Here is a 13,233-nt window from a genome sequence, read left to right as displayed (position 1 = left end):
CAACATCCCACCTGCTAGGATGTGTTTAGAAGCTCCTGTTGGAATACCTGCCTCCTCAACTTGCCTAGGAGATAATGCTGCTGGGTTGAAGTTGGTCCAGCAGCCTGACTGCATCAGCTAATGAGCTTGTACCCTTCCCACAGCTATTCAGTGCACGTGCACACACACAGGTCTTTGCTAATTTTATTAATTCAATTAAAAAAAAAGCATTACATTACTGAATTAGTATTTCCTTGGAATGATACCTGTGTCATCTAAAGGTAACCCACTGGCAGACTAGAAACTGCATTTGCATTGGCTTTTGTACCGTTTCTGTTGCCCAGAAGTGCTGGTTTTGGTCTGTTTCGACATTGGAATTACCATGCCAACCCTTACAAGGGGGCCCTGTTCTGCAGTCATAGTTGTAGATATTGCTAATGTGAGGGGGCAGACAAACCGGATTCTCCAGGGTGAGTTTTCCTTGATTTTACAGTACCACCCTCTTTTTATCAGAGTCCTTATTTTCCTGGTAGCAGGGGTATCTTCTGCCTTCTGAGAACTCTCTGGGGCAGGTTACCTGGCTCTTGTGTAGCTCCAGGTGCTGGATGAGTTGGTGATGCTGTGGCTTGATCTTCTGTCGGAGCTCATTTCTGTTGTACTGAAAAGCCTCCAGCCTCTGACATTCACTACAGTAACATTCCATCACTTTTTACAATTAAAGAAAAAGTCATTCCCCACTGAAGCAGGTCTTAAAAGGTAAATTTAAAGCAAAAGGTTTAGCTGGCCAGTGTCAAATAGTCTAAAGATAAATACTACAGGAAATATTTCCAGTCCTATCGTTACAAGTTCTTTAAATGCAATGAAACCATAATTACATGTCACGATAGCCCTGGAAGGCAAGGAAAAGCTACAGAAACAGCTATTAGTAGGTGTGGTCTGGTCCCACAACACAAATCTTACAAAACTTGGCCTAATAACCACTATTATTGAAAACTACTTTACAGATATTTACATTTTAATAGCTAAACCTTGCAGTTACATGATCCAAGAGGGAAGGGAGAAGGGACAGACCAAGTCCAGACATATTCTCTCTGTGCATCAACCAAGCTAGGTTGCTGCTCTGAAAAAATACACAGTGCTTGTTTTGGATGAAAAAGGCTTTCCCTGCTCTCCACAGAGCAGGAGGGCACCTCTCACCCTTGCCCATCCCCTCTGTGACTCCCACTTAGCGTGGGGGCAAAGGCTGCATTTGGAGAGCATCGTAAGTGTCCTTGGTCGCTGGGCTGAGTCCCTGAAAAAGAGGGGGAAAAAAAAGCTGAATGCTGAGTTCTCCCTGACTGGTCAGGAACAGGATAGCTCAGTAGCATTTTTTTTTTTTTTCTCCCTCCCTACAGAGGGTTTTGCTCCTGTTTCCTTAGGCTTTGTCTAATGTCAATAGCTGTCACTTACAGGAAGGCAAGAGGCACCCTGAGTAACTGACATGAGTACAGCAACTCATCCTAACTGGTTATACAGGTCTCATGGAGTACATTTTACTTGCTTACTATTAAGAGCTAACTGGTGCTAGAGCAAACTATGTCTGCTAACTAAACAAATGTGTATCAAACCATGAACTTTGTTCTCTGGACTTCTCCTCTAATTTGGAAGAGAAGTCAGAGGCAACTCTGGGTGAGCTGGCAGCTGAGGTTTTGGATGGGTGCAGCACCCCAGGAAGCATCCCCTTACACCCCTTCCTGCAAGGAGCAGCCTTTCTCCTGCCAGCCTGCCCTGGTGGGAAGTGCTGGAACGTGGGAGTTACAGATCCCTGCTGCAGCCATGGAACCAATGACTCCCAGAGTGGGGCAGCAGATGTGGCAGAGGCACAGGTCAGCCCAGGAGGCTGCCAGAGCAGGGCTGGGGCTGCCACAAGCGAGAATTTAGTAAGAAACAGGGTCCCTGCTTGTAAAAGTTCTAGCTAGCCATCACTCTGCTATAAGTGTTTAGTGGTATATTGAGATCACTGGTAAGATGGTGCTTATTGGCTACCTGTGACTATCAGGAGAGCAGGTTTTGAAGAAAGGCATCACTAAGCCCCCTTACAGGAACCCTCCCTAGCATGTGCTGCATCAGAACTTTTTAATATGTATTTTTGTAATGTTGAGATGTCAGTGACAACATACACATTACTACAGAAAGTAGAATTTTAGAACAAGTAAGGCCTTATTGATGGACTCCTTGCAAAACCCTCTGGTGCACCATGGGACTAGAGGTGCTGACCAGTTTGTGCACTGGATGATGCAGTGAGATGGGCTGAACCACTGATGTTTTGAGTTACGACAGCTGTGTGGAAACCTGGAGGTTCCATTTAAGCAATAATTCAGAGACAGAACTGTATGTGTCACCTACTGCAGACAAAAGGTGGTTCTCTCAAGATGTAGGAATGTACAAATGGTTCCTTCCAGAGTAGCTAAGCAAGCGTTCCTGCCAGTTGTGTTTAGAACAAGAAGCCACTTTTATCAAAGTACCAACAGTGTGATCTTTGCCCTGAATCTGGGTAACTCTCTTCAGAAAGGTGCTTTGAAAGCACGGTGTCCTCACGTGTTGCTGACAGTGTGACAAGATATGGCTACAATTAAGCCATGACGACAGATGAGGGGAGCAGGTGCTGGGTGTGTTGCCTACCTGGTAGACACCTTCGTTTCCTTTGCCTCGCCGCCTCTGCTGCTTTCGGAAAGAAAAACAAACATAGATTAATGGCTGCTTTTCCCATTATGCAAAAGAACCCCCTGACCTTCCCCATCATGTACTGAGGGGCAGCAGCTGCGCTTGGCCTGGACACCCCCCATGCAGGAGGGAAAGCACCTGCTTGGGCCAGACCAGACATGCTGACGGGAAAACAGTGAAGATTGGAAATAAAAATGATGTTATTTTGGTTTGTTGTTGTATTTCCCTGTCATACCACGACAATCCCGCTCTTTCTCCCACTATAGAGCTTTGGCTCTATAGACACGGGTTATTTTATGCGCTGAGGCACATCTGGAAAAAAATGGGGCTGTTTTTTTAAGTTCCTGCATGTCAGCTGGTGTCCGAGGGACTCTGCCCTCTGTTGGACAGACACGGATCAGTAAGGAAATTCTCCAGCACGCGTTCCGGGAGCTGTCTAGACATTCAAAGGAACTGCAGCAGATTAGGCTGGCTGAGGACGAAGTCACAGAGGGTTCTGTAAAACAGGCACTAGGGCTGTCATGGTACAAGCAGAGCATACAAACAAGGTCGCTCAGACCGGGCAGGCACAAAATAAACCCCATCTGCTGGAACTCGCTTGCTGCCGCGTTCCCAGGCGGCCGGGGAGCGGCAGACAGAGCCGGCAGGCTGGGCTGGGCAGCCCTGACTGTGCCACAATCGTGTCACCGACTTGTGGCGAAGGGCAGTGCCTGTCACAAGTCAAACTGCAGCAGGTAAATGAGCCTCTCTCTAGAAGGAGGTTTTTTGGGAGAGGGTGTGTGTGTCCAATAACAGAAACAGTCATAAAAAGCATGCAAGACTTCCTATACTCTTAAGCCTGTAAACTGATCTTAAACGTGGCAGATGAGTTTGAGAATAATAATAAAGGGGAGGGGATTCAGTGTCAATGTTGCTTCAGCATTTCTCAGCACTAAACTTTGCTTTGAAATGTCTGGCTTTTTCCCCCACTTTTCACAGGGACAGGAAAGGTTATATTTAAGACACCTACCTGTGTATGTAACAGCAATTTTTTAACAGTATCCCCATATTTGTTTTTTTCCAACACAAGATCCCTCCCCCCACAGTCTCCATTCGGAGCTGACACTGTTTGCTGCTGGCTTTAGATATAATGGATCCTTAAAAATTTGAGACTGGAGGTAGGGGAAGGAGAATGTTTCCCCCATTGCTCGTCTGAAGACAGGAACAAGAAGGAGCTTGTAACTGCTGGCTTGTGCCTGTCAAGCTGACTAGCCTTGACATCCCACAGAGGGGAAGCTCTGACCCTCCAGCTCTGAAGTGCTCTGGAGGATCATGCTCAACTAACGTGAGCTGCTGGGCCACAGATGCTGCAGTGCTTGAAACCTTCAGCTATTCCTCACCCACCTCTGCCTCCTCGACTGGGGCAGCCACCAGAATTTTAGTGTCCAAAAGTTGCAACATTTCCCCTTGATGTGATTTGGTCTGTTGCTGCCTGGGCTGTGTTTCTAACGCTGATGGGACAGAGCCTGCTGACTTGTTTTGTGGCTGCTGTCACGCTCTGGCTGCGTGTCTGTCTCAGCGCTGCCCTGAACACACTGGTTACTACAGGAAGTAGGTAACTGCTCTTAGTGGTGCCTGGAGGTGCTCTGCAACCCAGGGACCTCCTTGCCCAAGGCAGCTACGTGCAGTCAGGGCTGCTGCTCTCCAAGGGAGCAGCAGTTTTTCATCCCAGACTTTTTGCCAGGAAGGAAAGCAGGACTCACCTCTCCCTTCATCCCGATTTCACTGTATGCCTCACCCATCTTGTCCTTCTGCAGTGACTACAAACAGAGAGGGGGAAAGAGGCAGTGTTACTAGAAAAGCCAAGCCATCCCCTGGATTACAGCACACCAAGCCTGTGGCCTTGCCTGCAAAGCTTGGATATATTCCAGAGACAAAGCACTAGTGGTGGGGCTTGACCAATGTGCATTTACACAGATGCTATAGATGATCAAGACTGCTTAGCATATCCATAGTCTCAACTCCAAACACTTAAAAAATAAAACTACCCTTAACCAAGTCATTTGTCTAGACTGGTGCCAGATACTACAATCAAAGCTCTCCAAAGACAAGCTTTAAGCAGCATTTGTTCAGGGAGACAAACCTGACCATGCAGCTTAGGCCCAGGGAAAAGGGAAATCTCACACTACAGGGTGAAGGTTAAGAAGGAGGAGTTCTTCCTTCCTCCACCTGGGGAAGCAGTTACAAAACACTTATCACCAGCTGTGATCAGAGTGTCTGAGTCAATCATGATGAAGGCCAGTCTTGGAATAAAGCTCATTTCTCAGCAAGCACCAAACACCCAGAAAGATCCACGTTAAGACATGGGCTTTATCATTCATCTATCTATCCTTTGGAGTGCAGTTCACCATGTTTAGCCAGAGTTAAATCAGCTAAATCAACAGGCTTCTTAGCAACCACTATTACATGCACCTGGCATTTGTCCTCTCAGAGATGGTGGAGAACAAGCACAGAAAATACTGCAGCATCAGTTCATGGGACAAAGATGCAGTCACTAATGGCTAACATGAAGGGCTCAACAGGCATCTTGATACAAATTCTTTGCTTTCCTGCCAATATATTTCTCCTGTCATGGAGAAGGGAGAAGAAATTTTCTAGCAAAAAAAAAGGGAGGTTTGGAAGGGAAAAAGAAGTCTTTGAAAGCAGCTATTAAGTTTGAATCAAAGCTGAAATTGAGTAGGGGGAAAAAGGCTTCTATGAAATAGAAACTCCTTTTTCCAGCAATCCCTCTCCTTCCAGCTCCCTCAACTCACAGTGTAGACGGTGTCCTGAGGGTTCTTTCTTCTTTGCTGTAAAACAAAAGGGGAAAGTTACCCACATGTTGCACTACCAGCATCCCCCACCACCTTCTATGTGCATTTGCTCTAAGGCACAGCTACAGCTTGCCATGCCACACCCATTACAGCCCATCTTGTCTCCACCCATAAGCCTATGTGAAGACAAGTTATCTGGAAAATTGGTGCAATTTTAATGACTGATAAAACTTAGCTCTTCTCCGCTCAACCCGTACAGCTGCCACCTGCAGGCAACCCCTTCAATGCTGATGCAGAAGGTTTCCCCTCCCTTTTCCTCTGAAACTGTTGGGCTGTGCAGCAGAAACAGTTGTTTTGGCTGCTGCTTGACTTAGTTGGCACTTGTTTGGTGGCATCACGTGCAGCGAGCTCTCGTGAAACACCCACCCTGCCTTGCCTGCTCCACATCCGCACCGAGCCTGGGTGTCACTTCCTACCCCGGGTGACTGCACAGCAAAGGGACGGGGGTGCAAGGGGCCAAGATCAAAGAGGAGGGGGGAAGGTTTACTCTTGTCCCCGCCACACTGCCACCCGCCTGAGTTACTGCACAGATTTTCTGTTCCCTCTCCAGGAAGGCACGGGTGCTTTGCAAACGTGTGATGAAGGCCTGCGCGTCTAAGTCGTGGTTAGACACGAGAAGGAAGGCCCCAGATTCAAAGGAAAAAGGTGCTTGTGTGGGAGGAAGTTACCTGGTATCTCCCACCCAGCTCAGGGTCTGCACCTCGCTTTTGCCCCAGAACATCATATTCATCTCTGTGTCCACGAGACAGTTTCTGAAACGAGAATGCAAAATGCAGTGATGGACACTGGGAGCATGAGAAAACAGCGCTTGACTTAACACGAGAAAAGGAAGGGAGCCCAGTTTGGTGTCTGACTTCATGAGTATTATAACAGAACTGGAAATTCTTCTACTCTTTAATGCATCCGTCAACAAAGATTTCTCTGATTAAGCCATAGAAATGACAAGTGATTTGTGCAGCACAAAGCTGCAAGCCATTGCATCAAGAACCTTTAAGTAGAAATGAGCTGAAAATGAGAGCATGCAAGGGGGGAGAGTCTCTGACTTTCATGTTTTCTCTCCCACTAGTGGGTGAAGATCCACAAGCTTGATTTTTCCTGCAGAACAGCTCATCTATATTTGCATTAAGTGGCTATATAGAAGTGGCTGGACAAATTTTGTGTGCGACAAGTTTCTGGGAAAGGTTACCTTGGTAGAGGGCAAAGGAGAAATTTCAGGTCAGAATAACACAGCTGACAGAGTGCTACTGAAAGGTGACAGGCAACACTTCTTCAACTGGGAAAAAAGCATTAGCATTCATACATTACACAGTTAGACAGTAGGACTCAGCACAGGATGTGGCTATGGTCAAAACCATGAGAGAAAAAAGAATTAAAAGACAACCAGACATAGCAAAAATAGCTAGAGTTGAATACTGCCATGAGTGAGCAATTTAGCTAGGAAGGACAGACAGGATCTTGTCTTTGTCCTCTTTTACTGCATGAAGAATCATCTGATGCTGGCTACGATCAGGGCACAGCAGGTACAGCCTGGCACAACAGGTCTCATGCTGCAGAGCAACAGGAAAGCTCAGGGATGGAAACAGCTGGGCAGTGATGGCTCAGGCTCCACACACTCGATGACACAGGAGCAGAGCACACATTGCAGCCTGGTGGCTGCACACACATACACACACACACACACAGAGCTCTCGGAGGTGTGTTATGTAGCACTGCACACTGAGCACTGCCTCTGAAATGGTCTGGGTTCGTGGTACACCTTCAGCTCAGTGGATCTCATCGGGAGCCTGCAGCCCGTGTACCTTCTAGCATCCAGCCAGACAAGTGACAATGGAAGCTGCCTCTGTCAGGTTTTATTTTTCCTCCTTGCAGTTGCTGTGCTGCACTCTTGGCTATCCCCTTTCATTAGCAGGGTCATAAGTTTTTGTGATCCATAGGCAATTCACTATCTGTTTGGGGAGCAGATTTGAAAACAAACAAAAACCAGTAGTTACTTACATTATACAGATCATCCTGGCCTGGGTGCAGCTGTGGCTCAGGGGCCTGGCTGAACTGGAAGAGACACTGTATTGTGAGCAGAGAGACAGTAGCTCCATTCCTCCCCTTCATTCCCTCGCTCCTAGAAGTTACTCCCACGCCAAAACAGGGCAACCCATACACAGCCAACCTGTGGCACTGATGGTCTCCCAGCCACTGCTGTGCTGGCACTTTTATCCACATGTCAGGTTGCTCTCAGCAGCCAGGCCATTTTACTAGCATGTAGCAACAGTTCACTGCTACTCAAAGGATCTGTGTTTCCCCTCCCTCCACTGAACCTTTGGTGAGGCCAGTAATTTACCAAGAATTTAACCCATGCTTCTTGCAACAGAGCCTAAATGTTCATGTGCATTGTTCATGTGGTGCTCACAGAAGAGGTGAGGTTGTGCCCTTGGCAAAAGGCTCCACAAAATAGTTCTTTCAGCCAGCAGGTGAGGTCAGAGATACGACACAGCTTGTAAGCTTTATAAAAATTCCTAGGTTTTGGACAAGACAGAGGGCACTTGGAGAATGCCCCACCAGCATCCTGGTGCTTTATGGTGGCGTTTCAGCTGCAGCACCTCTGCTGCTTTAGGCTGTGGGACTCCGGTGGCGTAACCACAGGCAGGGCTTTCCCCTTCCTCCTGCTGCCTTCGTTCCTGCAACAGCAGCTGAACACTATGCATGTCACATAACAGCTGGGCATCCCAGGAGGACAGCGAGTGCACCCAGACCTAAAGGTGAGGGCTGCTGCTTCCAAACAGGAGCCATTTCTAACCTCAGGTTCTGCCCCTGCAGGGAGCCCCAGCAGGAGAAACCACAGAAGTATCTGCCCCCGCAGCAGCACGTTTAAGACATGCTCTGGGGCTGGCAGCTCCTTGTGCTGTCTTCATGCTCCTCCTTGGATGCTTTGCTGAGCACTCCTTAGCTATGGTACAGAGCTGCTGCTGGTGGGTGCAGTTTCATTTGCAGTCAGGTTTTACACTGGCAACAAAAAAGGTTTCTCCTCTGCCATTTCTGAGTTCTCCTAATTTCCTCCAAACATCCCTCCTTCCTTCAGCACTGGCTTTGCAGTCCTGAGAAACATTCCCACCAAAGAGCCAGAGGGGCACCAGCAGCAGTACAACATCACCTCGTCAGGGCTGCTGCTGGTAATCTCAGCCACAACCTGGCAGGGGAGCAAGCTGAGATCCCAAGCTCAGGAAAGTTTTGCTTCTGGGAGGAGGCTGAGCCAGATGTGCAGAGTGGCCAAGGCTTAGGCTCGGCTGAAAGCACCATTTCATTGGAGTGACCTGTGGCAGGGAGAGGCAGGCAGCTCCTCTCCGATGATCAGCAGAGCTCTCACAGCATGTACATGCCTGAAAACCCACATGCCTCCATCACATTATCATCCACTTCTGTCGAAGTGCACTAAAGCCACTAATTTTCTGTAGGGATGCTGATCAGCTGCTGCTTGGTCACAACAGCCCCTCTCAGAATCACAGAATGGTTTGGGTCAGAAGGGACCTTAAAGACGATCTAGTTCTGACCCCCTCACATGGGCTGGGACACCTCCCACTAGATCAGGTTGCTCCAAGTTCCACTCAACCTGGTCTTGAACACTTCCAGGGATGGAGCATCCACAGCTTCCTTGGACAAGCTAGGCCAGTGTCTCACCACCCTCACAGTGAAGAAGTTCCTCCTAATGTCTGATATCCTTCTAATGTCTAAAAATCAACTTGTGTGCGTCCTGTCCCCCTGACTCCTCTCCTCACGTTATATCATTTGCATCATCACCCTCATTCTATCAAAGACGTCTGACTTCCGGAGACATTTTAATACATCATTTACAAGTTTGGCATCTATCCCGAATTTTCTGCATATACCCTCCTCTCTTGCCACCAGAGTAACATCACTGCTGGCATATCCCAGCTACAATATCCAGCATCTCTGACTGCAGCCTTAATTGTAGCATCAAAATCCTCTCATATACTCTCTTCCCCTCCATTCATGAGCCCTCAGAAATAACTCCTGCAGATTGCTGAGGCTGGCACTGGAAAAGGAGGAAAATAAAAGAACAAAACCAAGAAAATAAAAATATACAAAGATCTTACTCTAAGAGACATGCTTCCTCTCCACCCGCACTTTCCATCTAAGCCCAAGTTGTTTACACCATAAAGCCAAATATATCAGTGTTTGGATAGACTGACCTTTGCTTTCACAAAAAGGGCTGTTATGATGATGGCGTAAATGAAGAGGAATCCGTCCAGCAAGTAGCAGAGTCTTGGGTCTGTCAGTCCAAGAACTGGTACAGCATCTGTACAGAAACATCAGATACATCAACAGACAAGGCCATCTGTATCACTGAGGGCTTGATGGCATAACCACGGCAGTGCTGCATGATGCTTCATGAATAATAGACAATATAAGGGCACATCTGTCCGTTTGCAGAGGAGATGAAAATCTGAATAAGAATCATAGGATTCTTTAGGGCAGAAGGGACCACAGCAGGTCCAGCCCTTTCTCTTAACAGGGTCAGTTAGACCAGGCTGTCCAGGACCTCAGCCCACTGAGGATGTCCAAGGATGGAAAAATGTGCAACCTCCCTCAACCTATACAGAACATTTTACAGTTTCCCACCCACAGAGCCTAGGCTCTGCTCCCAGCCACTCACAGGCATGGGAACAGGAGCTGCATGGAGATCACCAAGGATCATAACAACACAGTTACTGCATGAAAGCCTCACACAGAGCACTTGTCTTGTGGAAAAGCCTAGCAGCATCTCCTGCAGAGATTCGTTACTGGGACTGGTTAAGGATTCCTTCATCAACTCAAACTTGTGTGCGTGTGAGAAAATACACGTGTTGGGACAAAATTTTAGGGGAGAGCTTCTCAGGACAACATTTTGTGCTAAATGTAAAGAAAGACTGACACCACCATAGCTGACTGAAGATCAAGGCTGAAATTGCTACTCTGTTTTATTCAGAAGAGGAATTTGAAGATACATGTTCCATATCCCAGGTTATGTATTGTAACTGTAAAGCTGCCATATCTTCTCTGTAAGGGTTCTCTTGGGCTCCCAGTTTGGAGATCTTGGAGACCATTAATCATGAGAAGGGAACTATGGGCAGAAGAGACAGACTTTTAACCCCAGATGTCAGGACACATCCATGAGATACCTGTAAGACACCCTGATGTGCTTTCAGTTTGAGAGGAAGGTTTTAAACCTGAATTCCCTACATAGGAACCTCAACTGGCTGCCTCATGTGGGATAGATCGCTCCCAGAAGTTTCTTTATTTTTTAATGGTTTTAAAAGAAGTGTTTTAACTTTTCTGAGGGAGAAAAACGTACTACAACCCTAATTGAGAGCTCAATGAGGCTGAAGAATTAAAACAGAAGATGTTGATTTTCTAGTCAACATCACATATGTTTATACCCTGACTGCATCTCGCAGGGCACAGCAATATTGTTTGTTTTAAACAGTTAAAACTGATGGGACTGCCCATGCCTCAGTTCATAAACATTCAGTAAGTTCACAGACATAGCTAAAAAAAAGCAAAATAATTCCAGTCAAGAAGCCTAAGTAATTATAGATCAAATAAACAACTCCAGGTCCATCTCTAAAGGAAAAAGTCTGTTGCAATTATAACAGAAAAAACCCAAACCAAACCAAAAACACAACTTAAAAACTGATCTTTGATCTGCTCTGTACAGAGAATTGGAGCAAGTTCAAAAGAGAAGGACATGGGTGATCAAGAGCCTGTGAAGCCCTTCGATGAAGACAAATTGAAAAGAATGTATATGATTCATCTCCTTCTTAAGGTGAACCAAATTCAGCAATTCTTATTAACCACATGTGATGAAGGGCAGTGGAACCAGTCAGTGCAGTGCCTCAAGGTGCTGAGTTACCCCAGCGCTGAGAGCAGGACCATTCTGTGCACTGGGGTTTCTCCCCAGCCCATCCGGCCATGCTGACAATTTCATGAAAAGAAACTTGCAGATGACATTCAGGCAGCCCACACTCACCACTGCAAGGCAGCCTTCTTCACGGAAATCAAGTTAATGATGATGGCCTGTCGCTCTGCTCAAGTGTCTGATTTGTATAAAGCATGACTGAAAAGCTGTGCCTGGATACCTGGTAACGTAATTGTAAAAATCTCAAGCAGATTATGATACAATCACTCTTCCCACTGAGAGCCTAACACAGCCAGAAAAAAACCACACATTTCCAAACAGTAGATTTGTTTGCTTGTCTGAACTAGGAGGTTTGTTTTTTTAAAAATCATGTGTTTCTAAACAAATCCATGGAAATAAATTAAGATCCTAGATGGTTTTCTGTCTTCCTCATCCATTTCTATTTTTTAAAAAATAAGGTTCAAAGCACTTTATAAACAATAATTTTCACCACAGTTTTTTCAGTATTATAAACCCTCATATACATGGAGCAAATGGAGATTGACAGATACAGTTATTTGCCCAACAAATGACCTGAGATTAGCTCCTTAGATTTTTTTCTTCTAAACAGCCAGAGGACAACATGTGACACCACCGTTGATTCGACACAAAATCAGCTTAAATTGCATTAGATTTGGTAGCTAAAATGCAGCATTGGGGAATACAGATGTGCAGCATCCAGGGCAATTTCTTTCCAGCACTAATTCAGCTGATTTTATGGACTGCAGCAGTCTGTTCCACCCTACCCTGGCCTTGAGCTGGATTTGTCCAGAAGCAGCTGAGGGTTTTCCAGCTCTGAGCCCAAATTAGAAATACAGTGTAAGGAAGGTGAGCAGCCCAGTACAGAGACAGTCAGAGGCAGGAAGCCAGGGGGTATCCAGGATGCTGCTGAAGAAAGCTTTGGGGATCCTTGCCCTGGATTCCCTCTTCCTGGGCCAGAGCAGGGCACATTCATGCTGTCACCTCAAGTCCAGTACTTCTCCAGCACTAATAAACTTCCCAGACCAGGAGAAACTCAAGCAGGAGAGGTAGAGGACTATGGAGGAGAAGTCAAGAGTGCAGGGGACTTAGCTGTAGCTCCGTGTCAGCCATGGTCAACTTTGGCTGACTCTGTGGAGCCACCCAAGTGCCTACACGATGCTTGATTGGGGTAGCTTGGCCTCTGGCACCCCAGGTGATGGAATAAAGCTGTTCAATGAGGCAAATCCTGCTAGACATAGTCTGGCCATGATGCTTCCTGGAAAAACATGTATTGAGACAATGATAAAGTCCAACATCTAGAAACAAACCAAGAAAATTGATTAGTGTTTTCCTTCCTTAATATGTTCGATTTCTGTATTCTTTATAAAAAAGAGAAAAGGTACAGACCACTTTCTAAAACATAACCTTTACAACAGCTTTCCAGATTAGAAAGTGAGAGAAAAAGACAAAGGTCAAAGAGATAGGAAGTATAATGAACAAACAGCAGTTAAAACAGCATCCATTCATGTGAACAGGATCAGTTTAGGTTTTTAAATTGCTAGAGGAGGGGTTACTGCCTCTTCAATATTTGCACAACATGCACAAACAGACAGGCAGTCTCTTAGGCACCAGCCAAGTGTACTCTCTGCCCCTTATCAGCCCTTTGCTGTGGTTTGGGGGGGCTGAGGCCAAGGTCTCACCCCTGCAGTGGATGAGCTGCCTCATGCACAGCAAAGCAGAAATAATAAACATTTCACTGATAATTCCCTCTCTGTTAACCTGTGCCTACTC

At 46.4% G+C, this 13,233-nt stretch overlaps 1 protein-coding gene across 1 annotated transcript in view; it reads right to left on the bottom strand.

Annotated features, from left to right (window-relative positions):
• Positions 1–1,204: 1,204 nt before the first annotated feature.
• CD247 (CD247 molecule) overlaps positions 1,205–13,233 on the bottom strand; it is a 55,413-nt gene continuing 43,384 nt past the window's right edge. The window contains exons 2-8 of the mRNA XM_010005505.1: positions 9,737–9,843; positions 7,530–7,583; positions 6,203–6,286; positions 5,475–5,510; positions 4,425–4,481; positions 2,641–2,682; positions 1,205–1,270 (exon numbers count right to left, since the gene is read on the bottom strand). Coding sequence (XP_010003807.1) covers positions 1,205–1,270; positions 2,641–2,682; positions 4,425–4,481; positions 5,475–5,510; positions 6,203–6,286; positions 7,530–7,583; positions 9,737–9,843 — 446 coding nt within the window. The remainder of the gene's footprint in view (positions 1,271–2,640; positions 2,683–4,424; positions 4,482–5,474; positions 5,511–6,202; positions 6,287–7,529; positions 7,584–9,736; positions 9,844–13,233) is intronic.

Source organism: Chaetura pelagica, unplaced genomic scaffold (genome assembly GCF_000747805.2).
Source record: "Chaetura pelagica isolate M959 unplaced genomic scaffold, ChaPel_1.0 scaffold39, whole genome shotgun sequence".
NCBI lineage: Eukaryota > Metazoa > Chordata > Aves > Apodiformes > Apodidae > Chaetura > Chaetura pelagica.
This window is presented reverse-complemented; position numbering and strand designations above follow the sequence as displayed.